The 17,603-nt window shown below is 36.0% G+C and overlaps 2 protein-coding genes across 5 annotated transcripts; both read left to right on the forward strand.

The window, feature by feature from the left end:
• The first annotated feature begins 846 nt into the window (after nucleotides 1–846).
• On the forward strand, nucleotides 847–14,150 carry LOC117916834 (deSI-like protein At4g17486). Of its 3 annotated transcripts, none has more exons than XM_034833033.1 (5): nucleotides 847–990; nucleotides 1,262–1,503; nucleotides 12,096–12,383; nucleotides 12,762–12,848; nucleotides 13,794–14,150. In XM_034833033.1, the coding sequence occupies exons 2-5, from the start codon at nucleotides 1,350–1,352 to the stop codon at nucleotides 13,934–13,936; spliced, it is 672 nt and encodes a 223-aa protein (XP_034688924.1). In that variant the 5' UTR covers nucleotides 847–990; nucleotides 1,262–1,349; the 3' UTR covers nucleotides 13,937–14,150. The 3 variants fall into 3 exon arrangements, with proteins under 3 accessions (XP_034688924.1, XP_034688917.1, XP_034688933.1); XM_034833026.1 differs by having other exon boundaries at nucleotides 1,289–1,503; XM_034833042.1 differs by having other exon boundaries at nucleotides 848–990; nucleotides 1,289–1,503; nucleotides 12,768–12,848.
• A 413-nt stretch (nucleotides 14,151–14,563) lies between these two features.
• Nucleotides 14,564–17,482, forward strand: LOC117916821 (RING-H2 finger protein ATL22-like). 2 transcript variants are annotated; one of them, XM_034833015.1, is made up of 4 exons: nucleotides 14,564–15,346; nucleotides 16,735–16,761; nucleotides 16,839–17,072; nucleotides 17,108–17,482. In XM_034833015.1, exons 1-3 carry the CDS (start codon nucleotides 14,707–14,709, stop codon nucleotides 17,024–17,026), a joined length of 855 nt encoding a protein of 284 aa, XP_034688906.1. In that variant the 5' UTR covers nucleotides 14,564–14,706; the 3' UTR covers nucleotides 17,027–17,072; nucleotides 17,108–17,482. The 2 variants fall into 2 exon arrangements, with proteins under 2 accessions (XP_034688906.1, XP_034688898.1); XM_034833007.1 differs by having other exon boundaries at nucleotides 16,839–17,482.
• Nucleotides 17,483–17,603: the final 121 nt, after the last annotated feature.

The following is a 17,603-nucleotide window of genomic DNA, read 5'->3' on the forward strand; positions in this document are numbered from 1 at the left end:
ATTAACTCTAATATCATTTGTAACGATCCGTTTTTAACCATATAGATATTGTCAAGTCTTAAGCTAAACAACTTAAATATGATTTAGTTTAAAGTTATCTTTAAGTTGACTTAATTATTAAGTTTAACCGAACATTATTTAATATTTTAACTTGAAAATAAAAAAACATAAAAATGATACCAAAAAAATTTGAGGTAATTACCTCTCTACAACAAAACATTTTGAGAAGAAGTTTTAAGTTTATGTGGTAATTGTTTTTCAAAATAGTTTTTTATTCTTTAAAACAATATATATATTTGAGAACTAGAAAACATAAAATAAATTGTTTTCAGAAAATACTTTTAATTATTTTTAGTTATATTTTTAAGACTATTTTAAAAAATAATTATATAAATATAAAAAAATAAAAATAAAAACTATGTATAAAAATTAAAAATATTTTAAATTTTTAAACAAACATTTGTTTTACAAAATATTAGATAATGTCTAGGACGTATTTTTTCTTTTTGGTGTCCTTTTGAGGACAAAACTTCATCCATATTATTTTACTTCAATCTTCTTATATGAGGGAAAAAATTATCTATAATTTGCTCAAAAGCTATAAAAGGAAAGACACTCAAAATAACTTGGATCCATGCATCAACCAAAGGAGAGATTGAAGGAGCAAATGAGTAAACTTGTTAATTATAAAAAATATATTTTTAAATAGAAATTATTGTTTATTTTTTATAATCAATTAAATTTTCCTTTAACCTCTCTTTGGCTAATTAAATAAATAAAGTTTTATTATTTAATTTATCTCACACCACCATCATCACGCCAAAGTGCTTCAACTAAAGCCTCAAATCTTCTCTCTCTCTCCCCTCTAAATATATACAGACATAAATTGAGATACTCTCTCATTCTCCATCGTCCATTCTGAATTTCTAGGGTTTCCCACTCTCCTCCACCTTGATTTCTCCCACCTCTCTTCAAATTCTCCATTTCTTGGTAATAATTCTCTTCTGTTTCCTTCTCCTGTTTGGTTGCCGACAAAAGATTTTTGCAATCTTGATCAAAGCAGGAACCTCCACTCTCGTGGGATTTTGTTTCGTTGTCTTTTTGTCTGCCGGTGGTTTTCTCGGCAACCAAACACGGGGGGTTTTATATTTTCTATTTGCTACACATTATTTCTGTGTTGATGCTAGCCCTGAATTCTGAAATTGAAATTTGAGAAGGAAAAAGTTGGTTTGTTGATTTTTTTTTTTTGAATTTTTTCTAGGTTTTTTATTTTTTTTTGTTGTAGCAGATGTTGAGGTTGAGATTGTAGAAATAGAGTTGGAGAATTGAGGGGGTGGTGATTAAATACAATGCGGTTGTTTTCGTCGAGCTCGAGCGCTGCAAAGGAGCAGAATAATGGAACAAAGAGTCGGGTGTTCTTGTATCTCAATGTATATGATCTTACTCCTATAAACAACTACCTTTACTGGTTTGGCCTCGGAATCTTCCATTCGGGCATTGAAGGTACGGATTCTATTTATTTATTTAAATTGTTTTTAGAGTGTCCAAATTCAAATATTATTTTGAACGAAGTTTTTGCTGTTGAATTATTGGTTTCCATTGCAAGGGCAGAGAAGATAGATCATTGCTGATTTTCTTGAGGTGATTTGGGGGATTTATGCATATTTTTGTTTAATGGCTGAGGGGATTTTTCTAGTATTGAATCTGAATAATCACAATCTTAAATCTAAAAGTTGCAGTTTAAGTGCCATTCCTTGGTGGAGCTGTAATGTTGATTGAATCGACTTTGGCAACCTATCTGCATGATTAAGCATTTTTTTAATCTATTACTAGATCTCTGCATCTCTTAAATTTTGAAAGCAATACTAGAACTAAGAAACTTGAAGCAGATAGTTGAATGAGATATAAAGAATCTCAGAATTTATAAAGCAACTGAAACAATATCAGAGCCCAAATGCTATTGACTTTTTTGGGTATTATATGATTCCCTGGCTACATATAATTCTTTCACTTTGTTCTCATTGTGGAAATGTTATTTCAAGTGTTTCTGATAATTCTATTGTTAGAGTCAACCAGCCCTTGTAGCTAATTTTCTTGATAGACAACTAAAATACATTTATTAAAGTGCTTATAAAAAAATAGATTTATTCAAGGTGCCTAACAAAAAGAGTGTGTGACCCAGGTGGATAGGAGAAAAGAGGCAAACCCTACCTCCTACTTAAGCACTGCATAACAAGGAGTCAATCTTAAAATACGAGGAAACTGCTGGGCAAGAAAACAAAATATTTAAAATGGTCCTTTTTACCAACACTTTGGAATTTCCTCTCCCTCAAAGATTTGCTCTTTTCAAATTGATCTGATCACTCACAAAGGAGCAAGCATCCAAAACCTCCTTCACCTTCTCCCAACATAGGTGTTAGGTTACCCCCAAGTTCCCAATAACAACTCCTTCAAAGGCATTGGAAGCACCAAGAAAATCCCAAACAGAGAATAACTAGTGTAGATGACCTAGCTAATTTTCTAATTGATCCAAATGATCCTCGTCATAAAAAAAAATAGGGACTATTTTTATGGCAGGGCTTGTCCCTTATGAAATTCAATCTTCTTCCAATTCTGTTCAATACCTTTTCCCTCGTGTATTTCAAAAGAATTACTAGATCACATTTATCTGAAATTTCTCTAACATTTTCACAAGTTTTATTTTTTATGGCCGTTTGACTCTAAACAAACTTTGCAATTATTGTTTCACTTTTTTTTTTTGGAATTATTGTCTTCCTTATCCCCTTGATTCCAAATATGCCTGTCATCTAAACATAAGTGCCCCCATTTCTAACCACAAGTCTATTTTTCCTAGGGTATAAATATATTCCAATGGGGTATCTAACACTGCTAAGGGTGGGCATTCATCTTGGAAGGATATATAGTGCAAGATTTGTTTTTGAGTGTTTCTTTCCCATCATTGTATGCTATAGATACCTCAAGTGATGCTTGGGTAGCAGATGTATGGGACCATGCCAACTAGGAGGGCATTGGAGTCAGTTTTGCAAGATAACTCCATGATTGAGTGCTAGATGGTGTTGAAGCATTCCTTTTGAGACTGCAAGGAAAATCAGTAAAGAGGGGTGTTGAAGATAGAGTGGTGTGGAACAAGGAGAATCAGCAGATCATCTCTTTCTCCATTGTTCAGTGACGTTGGGGTTGTGGCACAGACTTTTTCAGCTAGCCAAGATGGATTGGGTTCCTCCGAAAAGCATTTCAGACATGATGTTCATCAATTACAGAGGATTCGGCAAGTCCAAGAGAGGGGTAATGCTATGGCAAAACGCGAGTATAGCGTTAATTTGGGTTGTGTGGCGGGAAAGAAATGCTAGGATATTTGAGGACAAGGCTAGGAATTCAGGGAATCTTTGGGATTCCATTCATTTCCTTGCGTCCTTTTGGGCTTTTTGTTCAGCGGGTTTTAAGGGCACCCCCCTTAACGTATTACTACTTGATTGGCTATCAGTGTGTAGTTCCAATAGTTCCAATGGGACGGCCTAGTGTATTGTTATTTTTTCATGTTGTTTAGTTTTTTTGAGGGAGGATTCCTCATCCTCCTTGTGTACTTCTTTTTTTATTAATATATTCTTGCGTGGTTTCCTATCAAAAAAATATAGAGTGGTGTGGATGGCCTTGAAGAGTGGCAACTTCTCAATTAAATCCTATTACTTTTGGATGGAATGTGGGAGATCAGATTTGGAATCCATTGGTTTGAAAGTGAGTTTTTTTTGCTTGGAAAGCAATTTGACAAGGAATTTTGATTATAGATAAGTCAAAGAGGATAGGATGGACTTTGGTGAATAGATGTCTTATGTGCAAAGGTGGTGCTTTTTGGTGGCCGTTGTATGCATCGTGTGTACTTTGGTGCGTTCCTTTTTGGTGCTTTTCAATACTATTGCTTTTTATCTATAAAAAAAAGTCTTATGTGCAAAGGTGAGGAAAAATCTGTTGAGAAATCAATGATCGTTTGACAATGTAGAGCTGTCTGATCAAGAGCTTAAAACTTCTTTATGAGTAATATTTTGGAGTGGGTTGAAGGTGGTTTTTGAGGATGTGTCCATATCTCTTGTTGCCTTGTTTTGGGCCTTCTTTGTATACAGCCCGTGTACATAGGGAGCGTCCCCTGTTTTCTGGCGTTTTTAATCTAATGGTTCTCTTTGTCTATCAAAAAAAAATCTATGATGAATTTTGTTGATTGGTTAAGTTGCAAGTAAGTGGAAAGAGTGTTTTTTGTTTTCTCTCTTCTTGTTCTTTGTCTTGTTGTGCCCTTGTATATGTCCCATGTGCTTTTGTGTGCTCTTTTGCTAGGCATCTTTTAATATATTGCTTTGTTTGCCTATTAAAAGAAATGCTAAGCGTGGGTGACCCAAGGCACTCTGGATATTTCTGAAACTAACTTGGATAAGCTCTGTCTCATCCCAATATTATGCTGCTATTTTCAGTAATAAAAAAAGCAGGGGGGGAACAATTAAATAACATTTACGTTATTTGTCTATCAAAAAAATAAAAAAAAAGCATTTACATAACCAAAAATAAAATTTATAATGATCTTTTTACTTACATTAAAAGAAAAGCCTTTTTTGGTCTCTCCTAGTCTCCCTCATTCCTACTCCCTTGTACATTACCAAATAATGCCTGGACTTCTCGTTTACAATTTCCCACTTCGATTCATAGAGTAAAATAGCAAGAGACTCTATTTCAAATTGGGCTTATTACCCAAGTACATCCTTCATACCTAAAAGAGCTACTGACTCTTTTTTTTTAACAAGTACCTAAAAGAACTACTGACTTCTTCATATAGTATGAGTAATTTTCCACTTGCATGAACAGCACCCTCAAGTAGCTAGGACCAATGTTTTTGTGTGGAATGGTTATAGAACCAAGCTCTGGCTTAATGTCTGGTGCGAGGAGTCTCCTCTAGGATAAATTATCAGTTTTTTTGGCATTGGCAGCTAATAGAGACGCGGAGGTGGCAGAATAGAGTAGGGAGGGGTGGCCATTGGGGTCTGAGATTCCTCAGAAGTTTCCATGAATGGGAGCTCAAATTAGTGGTAAATTTTGTGTAGTCTTGCATTTGTATTGTGATGCAGAGGAGGAAGAATTCTTAGTAAAGATGTCTCAAAGGGGTTGTTTTTCTCTTAAACAATAGCTCAAGGAATTCTCCTTAAGGCATGTGGTCTCCTTTCATTGTTGATACTGTGGGGATCTTGCCTGCCACCTAAGATTGGTTCTATTGATTGAAGAGCTGCTTGGGAGAAAAGTCTTATCATAGACCTATTAATAAATATGATTAGAATCTTGTGAATTTGTGTTGCTTTTGCAAGCAGATGAAGCAGAGTTGTCTAATCACATCCTTTTCCATTTATGGTGTTTCTTGGTTGTTACCTTATTTGATCAAAGATACCCTAGCCTTCTGCAAGGTGGTATTTTGGGGAAGTAAAAAATAAAATGATGGAAAACTACTTCATTTATCCTTTTTTGGTATATTTTGGAAGGAAAGAAATCAGAAATCTTTGAAGGGCTGGAAGTGTCAGAGTTAAAGTTGAAAGAATCTATTTGTTTTTGTTTTTCTTTTAATAGACAATTTTTTTTTGGGTAAGAAATAGTCCTTCTGTCTTTGTACTCTTGGTCTAGAGATTCTCTTGGGGAGGGAATCATCTATTTCATTGATAAAACCGATATGCCCTTTGGCTTGGGGTTAGACTTCTTGGGAACTCTCACTTTTTTTTTTTTTTCAATCAGTAAAGCAAATGTATTAAAAGCATCAAAAAAAGCGTCTAAGGTATACATGGTGTATATAAGGCAAAAAGGAGGGAAGGACAAAAAACAACACCCTCGCCTCACCTGCAGCCCAACTAATCTATGAAGTCAAAGGGACAAAGAACTAGATCCTAAATGTATGCTGACCCACTCCAAAAACATGTACATAAGGGAGCGTAAAATAGCATGGTTTGTTAGTTTTGAATCTTCAAAGGCTCTTCGGTTTCTCTCCTTCCATAAGGTCCAAAATAAGCACAAAGGAGTTGCTTTCTAGGCCTTCTTTTTTATCTTCCCAACAAAGGCACCCCGCCAACTCTTGCTTTTCCTCTCGCATCTTTAGCTTTGATTGAATGGTGCTATTTACACATATCTTATGCACTGTGGTTTGCCTCTTCATGGTTACCTTTTTAAATTAATTTATGATTCTTGCTTGCTTATGAGAAAATGAAGAATCAACACCTGTTGTTTAGTACAACCTTCATTCATGAGTGCTGCTACCTCTAGAGAATATCTTTTAGTTCCAAAGGGAAAAGTTCAGCCCCCTCAAGTGCCCTTCTGTCATGATCCTTCCACATGTCCTAGTTTCGATAAATTAGGGTCTTCCCTCAATGCCTTATTTTCTTTTTTAGTTTATAGGTCTTTACATGCCGACTCAATAATGTGCTTCAATGACTGAGATAGAACCTGTAGTGTCAGCGAAAGCTTTAATGCCAACAATGTTAGTGCAATAACACAAAGATAAAACAATCACACATACGGTACATGAGGTTTTAACGTGGTTCGGCCAACCATGCCTATGTCCACGGATGAGAGATAATGATTCCACTATACAATAGAGAATATTACAGAGGATAGAACCAGATACAACTATTGGGTTCCCGAAACATCCCATGTTTCCCCACTCCTTGTATCCATACCTTACTACGAGTCATCTCGCTCCACCGGGTACCTCCCGTTTTTCCTCACATCTCTATCCACCTCGTATAGTCTCTACAGGTCCATCGCCATCTCATAACTTTTTCCCCTTATGACCTATAATATTTATAGAGATATTTCCAACAACCTTCCTTATTCTATAAGGAAGTCTAATATTACAATAATATATCAACCTAGAAATATTCTATATAATATTCTTTACAAAAAGGAATTTATACTAATTAGGAATTTGGGACACTTCCTAACAATCTCCACCTTGGACCAAATTCCATAAAGTTAATCTTCAATCTCTCTATGACACAAATCTTTTTGTATCATATCACCACGAAAGAGCAATCGACTCCACCTTCAGTGAAAATTCCTTTTGTTTTCATCTTGTGTGCTTTGTGATCTTTTACTCTTCCAAAAATCTTCAACCCAAGCTCTAATACCAATTGTAGGGAATTAAACCGAATTCCCAACCTATGAGAAACAAAAAAAATAGAGAAAACGAACGCCAAAGAAAAACAATCACACACATAAGACAATATTTACGTGGTTCGGCAATTTGCCTACGTCCACGGAGTTGCAGGGATACCACTATTATGAGGAAAGAATACAGAGTACAACAACAACGACTACAATATTTTCTCTCTATATATAACACGACAACCACACCACACTAAAAAACCCTGATTACAAAAGGTGGTTCCACAATGAGCTAAACAGGCCCAACAAGCCTTAGTAAATCTTCCATTAAAAAGCCATGCAATATTATTCGGGTCGGGTCGTCAAACCGGATCAAACAAAACTAGGCTCCACAAAGCCCAACAAATCTCCCACTTGGAGACTAGTTCAATCACCAACATCAAACCGCTATCCTCTAAGAAACAATCCCTCATCCCTGCAACTCATCCTCCTGTCCTCAAGCTAGAAGACCAATTGAAGCTGCGCACAACTTCAACTTCTCAATAGTGACACCCTTAGTCAACATGTCTTTCGGGTTCTTAGATCCACAAATCTTCTCAAGTATTACCAGTTTATCTTCAACAAGATAACGGATAAAGTGACATTTTGTTTGTATATGCTTCGACTTTGAATGAAAAGTCGAATTTTTGGCAAGAAAAATTGCACTCTAACTGTCACTGCGTAGAATGCCCATCTCCTGCTTCTTACCCAAATCATCTAAGAAACCATGTAACCAAATCATCTCATTTCCAGCTTCAATTGCTGCAACATACTCAGCTTTTGTAGTAGACAAAGTAATAATCTTCTGTAGATTTGAAGTCCATGATATAGCTGTACCACTTAGAGTAAAAACAAACCCAGTAGTACTCTTTCTACTATCAATACCACCAGCAAAATCGGCATCTACATAACCCTGTAATTTCAAACTTGCACCTGTGAAGCAACTACATGTATCTAATGAACCCTTCAGATATCTTAGAATCCACTTGACTGCCTCCCAATGTTGCTTTCCAGGTCTACTCATGAATCTGCTCACAACTCCCACTGCATGTGCAATGTCTGGCCTTGTACACACTATAGCATATATCAAGTTGCCAATAGCTGAGACATAAGGCACCTTGCTCATATGGTCCCTTTCTTCTTCTGTCTTCGGTGACTGTTCTTTGCTTAGTTTGAAATGACTCTCCAAGCGTGTGCTCACTGGTTTAGCTTCATTCATGTTGAACCTGCTGAGAACTTTCTTCACATACTTTGATTGTGAAAGCTTCAATGTACCATTAGCCTTGTCTCTAATGATTCTCATACCAAGGATTTGCTTTGCAGCTCCCAAATCCTTCATTGCAAACTGTTTGGACAATTGCTTCTTCAGATTATTAATCTCCTCAATGCCAAACCCTGTAATAAGCATATCATCCACATACAACAGTAATATGATGTAAGAATTGTCAAAAAACTTAACATAGCAATAGTGATCGGCTTCACATCTCTTGAACCCAATTCTATGCATAAAACTGTCAATTATACCGAATGAAGGATCAAAGCTTCATAGCCATTAGGCAGATCAGTAGATGGTTGCAATTGTCCCTTCCACAGTTACACATGTAGCATCAATTATATAGTACCTTCCTCCTTGCATGAGATGATTGATAGTTAGGATGATGCCTGTGATGAAAAAAGATGCTTCGAGGTAAAATGAACTCACCCTAAAAATAGCAAAATCATTGTCTTGAGCTTTGTAATTCATCAGATCATGATTAATGGATGATTGCAATAGTCCCTAGCCCAGTTACACATGCAACACCAATTATATATGACCTTCCTCTTTGCATGAGAAGATTGATACTTAGAATGCTTTTGTTGAAAAATGAGGCTTCTAAATCAACTCACCCCATTAAATACCAAAATGTTTGAGCCAAGCTTCCTAGCCATCAGGTAGTGATTAATAGATGATTGCCATAGTCCCATTCCAGTTACACAGATAGCACCAATTACCTTCCTCTTTGTGTGAGAAGATCCATAGTTAGAATGCAATCGAGATGAAAAATGATCCTTCTTCTGGAAGCAAAGATCCCCAATTTCTCAAAAAAAGTAACATATCCTTTTTTACATTAAAGCCCATAAAAAGATTTGACTGAGAAACAAAGTCTCCTAGCCATTCTATTCATATTGGATTACCTGATCTTTGTTTTGTGCTATTGTTTCATAAAGAAATCCACCATTTCAAGCTCCTAATCATTGAAGCCTTTGATGAACCTTAGCACAAAATCACAAATTCCGTTGGGCACTTCTGGAGTCCACCCAGTTGTTAAAATTATATGCTATTCTAAGAGATTCAGAGAACTCTTCTTTAAGAAGTAGATGAATGTGCCAAACATCAAGCTAAATCTCTCCCTGTGCCCCTCAATCGTTGAGATAAATATGATGAGAAAGCCTCCTAGCCCCTTTAGTTCATCAGTAAATGTTCCTATGAGAACTTCTCACCTCTTTTATCCCACTCACCCTCACAATATGCTACATATCAATAACCACCCTTGTCCATTAGTTGCCTGTCTCCATTTCTAACCTCTATACCCACTTGCCTAGCATGCCACTCCACCCACAGAAATCTCTTTGAAGATCTTAAATCTTGTTTGGACTGAAATTGGAATAATGAAATTCAGGGGAGCACTCCTGGTAAGTATTAGTTTCTCTCCTTTCGGGATTAGGATATTACATTGAAAATGTTAAGGTCTGCTGATATATATTCATTTTGATGATGATAGCAATGCTATTGTAGTGATGCTAGACAATGCTAGTTAATAGGAGCTAACATATCGCTTATCCCATAAAATGAAAAACAAACATCTTACGCAAACTCTACTGTCAGGAAGTTCTAAATAAACATGTGTGGTATTGACAAAACCTGAAAAGCTGTCTTGGCACTGTTTAGAAATGTTCAATAAGTTTATAACAAATCTTATAGGAATCTAGATAAATATTTTTGGTTTGTACTCTCTCTGATAATTTGAAGTTCAAAGTTATTTGTAATTAAGGTGGACTACTTTATTAAGTAACAAGAAGTATTGCTTTTTATTAGGAACCTCCAGGAACTTTTTTTTTTATAAGTAAATATGAGCTTGTATTGGAAACGCCTAGAAGCAACGAAAAGTACACATGAAGTATACAAACAATGCCCAAGAAACTAGGCAAAAAGAAAGACCAAAACCTTTCCCTTAGCTAGACAAATAGCAACTCTATAAAATCAATCATGGACAAAGTATGATTCTCTAAATACACCCTAGCCCAATTCACAAAAGTATACAAAAAAGAATGTTTTAAAGCTTGGTCGAATCATTCAATATCATTGAACACTATCATTTTTTTCCCTCCATAAGGTCCACATTAAGCATAGGAACTAGAGGTAGTTTTTCATAGAATATGGTGCCATACCTTCAAAAGAACCAATTGTGTTTTTTTTAGGCAGACAATAAAAAAAGGAAACATAAAGCATCTCTCAATTGGCATGGTCATTTATATTTAAGTGGAGATGCTTGAAACAATAGTTTCTTTGCCAGATTTGTATATTACTATGATGATTAGGCTGTGTGATAGATACAACATTATTTTCATGGCCAAAAGGACATGCAATTAATGATATGATTTTTGCTACTAAAAAATATCTGCATCTGCTATTCTGTTGATTATTGCTTAAAAAGAGGGGGCAATGGAATCATCCTACAAGTGTTATTAGGGACCATGTATTGAGTACTCCAATCATATTGAAAGTCATGCTCATCAAGACTAATGCTGGATTTGATATTAGTGATTTCTTAGTGATGTAAAGAAATCTGGACTTTTCCTCTGCAGTGCCTTGAGAATGGTGTTTGAGTGTCTTTTGACACCTTAATTGCAAATTGAGGGGATTTTTTGTGGCCAAAAATTGAACTTCAAAACTTATCTCACTTGGGGAACTATCTTCCTCACATTTATTTTATTAAAATAATTAGTAATTAATTCTATCAGTGTTTAGTTGCCTAGGTATTGGGGATTTGGATGACAAATCTAAAATGCCTTATTTGAGCGAAACCTATGATATCATTCAGGTTTGAACTTAGGTGGTGCTTATTAGATGCAATGGAAAAAGGCATTGATGGGTCATGTTTGATATCTAGGTGCAATGTCACTTCAAATCAGATACTTATTCCATAAGTGTCCTCATAAACCTTTCTCAACTTTGAATGAATACAAAATCCAGAATGTTTGATGACTCACTCACCCATACACAATTCACCCTTATTCTTATAAGGATTTCTCAATTTTGGTATAAATACCAAATCTAGAATGTTATATGACTAATCCATACACAATTCACCCCTGACCATAAAAAATGGGGCAGTCACATCCTAGCAATCATGATGTTAGATTACAATCCATGACGTCACTGCAATGACCACAATTTTAGGTGCCATTTCTTTAATACTGGATGGGGACCCTTGTCAACCTACGATTGTATGTGAAATTTGACTGCTTCTATTTAAATTGTTATTATATCAAGTTTAGTCAATAAGGGTCCTCATAAACCCTTCTCAACTTTGGTATGAATACCAAATCTAGAATGTTTGATGACTCATCCATACAATTTCATACCTAGCCATCAAAGCTCAGATGCCTCTTCACATCCTAGCAATCATGATGTTAGATTACAATCCATTATGTCACAGAAAATTGACTGTAATTTAGGGTTGCATGTGTTTAACGGTAGAAGGATACGCTTTTTGACCATTTTTGTATGTGAAGTTTAAAGCTCCTAGTTTAAATTATGGCAAGCTTTTCACATTATATGGTGAACATGTGCTGCTGATTTTCTCCATATTTCCATTTTTAAATTCCTACAGTGCATTAACAGAAGATTTTGTGTCTAATTTGATAAGCAGTACATGGTATGGAGTATGGATATGGAGCACATGAATACCCAACTAGTGGAGTGTTTGAGGTGGAACCAAGAAGTTGCCCGGGCTTTATCTTCAGACGGTCAGTCATGTTGGGCAGCACTGACATGTCTCGTGCAGAATTTCGGTCATTCATGGAGCACCTTTCTGGAAAATATCATGGGGATACTTATCATTTGATTGCTAAAAATTGCAACCATTTTACTGATGAAGTTTGCCTTCGTCTCACTGGCAAGCCTATTCCTGGATGGGTGAATCGATTAGCCCGATTCGGTAAGTTGGAAGGTCTGTTGTTTGTTCATGTAGATTATCTGGTGATTATGGTAAATTGCATATCCACACTATTCTTGTTACAGATTTATTTAAGTGTTGGTTATGGGTGTGAAACCAATCCTGTAGCTCTTCAATTTTCTAATATCAATCAATTTTTGAGCAAGTGTTTTTACTTTTAAACATTTAAGAAAAGATCCTCTGAAGAATAGCTGCCAAAGATCTCATATATTCTGGTAGTTCCATGTCATTCTGGCAATGGATATATGGAGGGGTAATGATCTAAGCAACTTATGTAGCTGCTTGCACTCCTTGACCTCACATCTTGTGGCCGGTGTTGATTAGTGTTGCCTTTTTATCTAATTTGAGAGCTGTTTGAAGTTTCAGGTTCATTTTGCAATTGTCTGCTGCCGGAAAGTATTCAAGCTACGGCAATTAGACATCTACCCGATCATCCTATCTATTCTGGTAAGCTTGTTGTTCTAAGCTACCTGGTTTAGGTTATGTATTTTGTGCTTCTTCTCTGTAATATAATTTTGCTTAAAATTGGATGATCAAGATTAAGACCTGCTTGTCAATTATTAGTCAACCCTAGTTGACACGGAAATTTGAAATCTGCTGCATCTACCACATTCTTTATATCCATTCAAGTCGTATCATATCAGAGAATGGAGCTGATGCAGCCTAGAGATGCGTGGAATTAACCTGTATTTTATACCTTATGTTACTATCAAAAAGAAAAAGGAAAAAAAAAGAAGATATATACACCTATATTTTGCTATACATTTGAACCTTAAGAAGGAAAAATGAGAAGAAAGACGAGAAGTTTTCATGTGATATGCTAAACCATAGCTTTATTATATTGTAATATTGATCCTCTTACCTAAGAGCCTTGTTAGGCATTGGATAGGAATTATAATCCATTGAAATTAAAGGACCAACCTGCATGCTTTATTTCCATAAGTCAAAAGTTCAATATAGTCATGAATAGTGGAGTAGGAAAAGTTTAGGGATATTGCAAAGTTCATGGATTGTTGTGGATCCTTAGCACACATAATTCTGTATGTTAAGAGCCTTACATTGGTCTCCTGTCATTATTGAATATGTGCTCCACTGAACTGGAGAATCTCTCTCCCTCTGATTTTTTTCCCTTTATTTTTTAAAGGTTCTTTGGGTGGGGGCTGAGGGGGAAGCGTGTGGTTTTGTTGTTGGGGGCTGCTTCGCCTGTTGTTGCTGAAGTTGTGTTTATCCAAGAAAAGAAAAGAAAAAAAATAGGAAAAGAAAAATGGCTTGTAAATATATATTCTGTATAGGCCCAAAAAAAGAGAAAAAAATGCCTTCTAAATATATATTTTATAACATGTATGTTTCTGACAATTTTTTTCCCATGGTCTAAATGTAATGGCAAAACAGAGGATGAGTCAGCTTCCTTGGTGTCATCTGCGTCAGGAGAGAGCGAAGAGGAGGAGCCAGATCATCACCTACTGACTGGAGCAAATGGTGAAATGGCATTTGTAAAGGAAAAACCAGTGAAGCTAGCTAAGGATCTTCTGTAATTTTTCTCTTACAATTTCTTAATTGCTATTTTGGGTCTGTTGGTTTGTAAAAGTAGTATATCAGTAAACATGTAATCTCAATTTAGTTGTCTAAGGCTCTAAGCCTTGTTATGTTTCCTGGTATGATTAGCGGGCCCGAGAATCAAGACTAGGCTGTTACCTACATTCTTTCCATGTGTATGATTAAGCTTTTGCCTTCTCCTTTTTCTTTCCATCTCAGCAGAATCCTTTAATGAATTGAGAAGAAATGTTCTATACGTAAGTGACCATTTTATGGATGTTCCATATAAAAACATCTCCATAGGATATGTAAGAGTTATTGAAGAAAAGAAAAATAATTAAGAAAGGAAACAAATTTAAATTTTTCAATGTTCCATTTTTTTTTTTTGGCTTGTTCCTATTGCCATGATATGGCACTTGTCATGATAGACCAGTTGGTCTGGGTCAACGATAAAAAAATGACAAAATTGAATAAATACTAATTTCTAATCATCTAGAATGCTGCCTCCTTGTTTTCCCCCCACGGCCCTGCGGAGTTAGGTACCCCACTTAACTTTTTTGTGTTCTCGCCAATAATATTCGATGACCCAGACTTCAAATTCACCTGTTTCTTTGAGTCAACTGGAAATTTCTCACAAAGGTTCCTTGTATCATACTCTTTCAATAAGATATCTTTCTTTTCCTTTCTTTTACTTTCTATATAATGGACTGGAAGACGACTTGAACCCAAACATTACCATTTTATTCCATCCTCAATCCTGTTGAGGCTGATGGCAGCCTTCATCTTCGTCTTCCTCATCCTCATCTCTGATATCTTTCTGCATGTTGAAGCTTTTGATGCCACTTGCCCACCAGCCAAGTGTGGTGATGGCGCTCCTGATATTCGGTTCCCTTTTCGACTCAAAGGCCAGCAGCCCCAACACTGCGGGTACCCAGGCTTCGAGCTCGTTTGCAAAGAAAACAGCACCATGATTCAGTTTCCATCTTATGGAGACTTGGTCATACAATCCATATCTTATGACATGAAAAAACTAAACCTTCTTGACCCAAAAAGCTGTGTCCATGAGGTCTTTCTTAATCTCAATCTCTCTCTCACCCCCTTCCAGTATTACTATCATGTCAAGAACTACACATATCTCAATTGTTCAGCTCAGCTTTCGCCTTCTTTTGCACCAGTACCATGCCTAAGTGGCTCCCAGTATCATGTCTATACTGTCGAGTCTTCTCTGGCTTCCAGACTTTCTTGCATGCCTATGAAGACAATTGCAATCCCATTTCCCTACAGTCCTTATCTCTCTGATAATACCTTCGGCCTCGGGTTAACTTGGACCTTGCCTGGATGCAATGAGAAAGGAGGCCATTGCAACTTGCAGTCTAAAACAGGGGATCAAACCAGCTGTTTTAACAAAGGTATTTGAATTTCATCTTCCCCTTAAATTCTTTAGAAATCTTGGTTTGTTCCTTTCAGTACTCTTGCCTTGAATGATCCATTCTTCTCTCCATCATATACATTTTTTTGTTTGTAAATAAACATGATGGGCTATTCATTGAAACATCTGATGGAATAGACTACTAACAGGATATCTCATGAAATTTCAAAATGTGTATCAGAGTTCACATGCTCAATTGCCTAGTTGTTTAAGGGGTATATGAGAATTTGATCACTGTAAATGGCAACCAAAGAAGATTGATGTTCCTGTTCTTTAGCGTAAAGTCAATGTTAATTCTAGCGTGAGGCCAAAGGCCTTTTCTCATCTCTAAGCCTTAATTTATGGATCACATCAAATTTGCCCAAGTTGATTGGAGTGGTTGTTGTCTGATTGTCTCCATCAACTTCAAATTCAGCTATTTATTTCAGTAGGTGGAAGGGGATAAGTCTTGAAAAGTAGAACCAGCTGCCATGGGCAATTCGAGCCATTAAATTCTTCCCAAATAGCTATGAGAATTTTTTTTTCCTTGTATAGTGAACTAGGGACCAAAGCAATTTATACCATACTCCAAGTTATCAGCCTTGTAGTTGTGCTCCTTTTCAAACTGAGGAAGCCACAAGAAAAAGAAAACCACACCCCTACTCTAACAGGTTTGATCTATTCGTGTTTTCCGGGTGACAAATTTTGATAAGATTCACCATTTAAGAGAATAAATCTGACACTTTTTTTTTTTAATTTTAATTAAGTATAATAGTATTTAGATCAAATTCGTATTATACTTGTATAACTTATTTAATAAATAGATTATTTTTTAGACAACCTATATAACATGGATTTGACTTGTTGACTTTGACTCATTCAAAATATGACTTCGAATAAATAGATCATATTTTTGTTCATATTTTTTAATTTGTATTTGCATCATGTTTAGGTTAATCCATTTAATCGAGTGCTAGTGTTTTGACACGATACGAAGACGATCCACTTACACAAATTAACACCCTAATTCTTGCTAACTAACACACAAATTAAAGTACATATATGGGTATATCCGCAAGAAAAAAAAAAGAAAAAAAAGTAGCAGCATAGGAACAAAATAACTTCACCTAGACCATTCAACTACCAAAAGGTACGTGGCTGTTGGAGCCATTGACCTAACTCCACTGACTGTTCCATGATGTGCATGAGAGGATACTTCTTCCATACTTTCCTCAAGTTGGCACAATTGACTGGGCACTGAATAGTCGTACTACTACAAAGAAAACCAACACCCATCTTTGAGATGTCACAAACCCTATGATGCAATACACATGTAAGCTTTTGATGTACAAAATGATGCTAATCCTCAACCATTGGCTTAATTTGCAGGTTTTTCAAATAAGCATCTGGTTATAGGTATGCCCTCTATTCAGTTCTCAATGATTTTACATTCCATTTATATTTAATTTCACTGAGAAATGCCCTCTATGCAGGCCTAATCACTGGCATCTTTGCTTTCATTGTGGCAATACTGATAAGCATAAAGATCCATAACTCCAAGAAACTGGATGGTCAGAAGGAAAAAGAGAACCGCCTCCAGGTTCAAAAGTCATTGGGAGACTATAAAGCCCTCAAGACTGCTGAATATTCAATCAAGAGGGGTCTTCATCAACCAGTTTAAAAGTCATGGAAGTGACTTCAAAGACGAGCATCCAATGGAGTTTATGTTTATTTTGAGTTGATACCTGAAAGGCTGAAACAGTGGCAATGATGATAAAGAAGTTCATCATCATCACAAAGTAGAAGTCAATGGCCACAGCTGTAATTTCCCATTCTACAGTAAGTCTGCTTTGACACATTCAAGTCTCTGTCTTGTATGTTGCAGGCGTAACTACACAGGAAATTGAGAGGTACCATTCTGATTAGATAAAATGTATTAAAAATAAGCTTAGTATAATTAATGTGAAGTGTGACCCATTTTGGATAAAGTTACAACTTTATCTTTTCAATGTTTAGTGTTGGGGCTGCAACTTGATTTTGGGGTCTATTGGGTTTGATGATGCTAACTTGAAGACACCAACCAATCCAACCCAAACCCTAACCCAATTTGATCTTTAATCCAAAATGTTCAAACCAACCCAATCCAACTTGTCTCAATTTTTTCAGGTTTTCGGGTTAGATGAATTGTTTAAGTTGTATGAGTCAAATCTAGATTGGGTTGAATTGAATCCACGAATGATAAGCTATTTAACTTTATA

The sequence above is a fragment of the Vitis riparia genome, chromosome 1, assembly GCF_004353265.1.
Source record: "Vitis riparia cultivar Riparia Gloire de Montpellier isolate 1030 chromosome 1, EGFV_Vit.rip_1.0, whole genome shotgun sequence".
In the NCBI taxonomy this organism is placed as follows: domain Eukaryota; kingdom Viridiplantae; phylum Streptophyta; class Magnoliopsida; order Vitales; family Vitaceae; genus Vitis; species Vitis riparia.

Bases quoted from the DNA above. Each gene is read 5' to 3' on its own strand.
- LOC117916821 (XM_034833007.1), top strand. From the start codon at position 14,707: ATGGCAGCCTTCATCTTCGTCTTCCTCATCCTCATCTCTGATATCTTT. The intron at 15,347-16,734 runs GTATTTGAATTT...CTTAATTTGCAG, and splicing joins AACCAGCTGTTTTAACAAAG to GTTTTTCAAATAAGCATCTG. The intron at 16,762-16,838 runs GTATGCCCTCTA...CCCTCTATGCAG, and splicing joins AAATAAGCATCTGGTTATAG to GCCTAATCACTGGCATCTTT.
- LOC117916834 (XM_034833033.1), top strand. From the start codon at position 1,350: ATGCGGTTGTTTTCGTCGAGCTCGAGCGCTGCAAAGGAGCAGAATAAT. The intron at 1,504-12,095 runs GTACGGATTCTA...TTTGATAAGCAG, and splicing joins CTTCCATTCGGGCATTGAAG to TACATGGTATGGAGTATGGA. The intron at 12,849-13,793 runs GTAAGCTTGTTG...ATGGCAAAACAG, and splicing joins CGATCATCCTATCTATTCTG to AGGATGAGTCAGCTTCCTTG.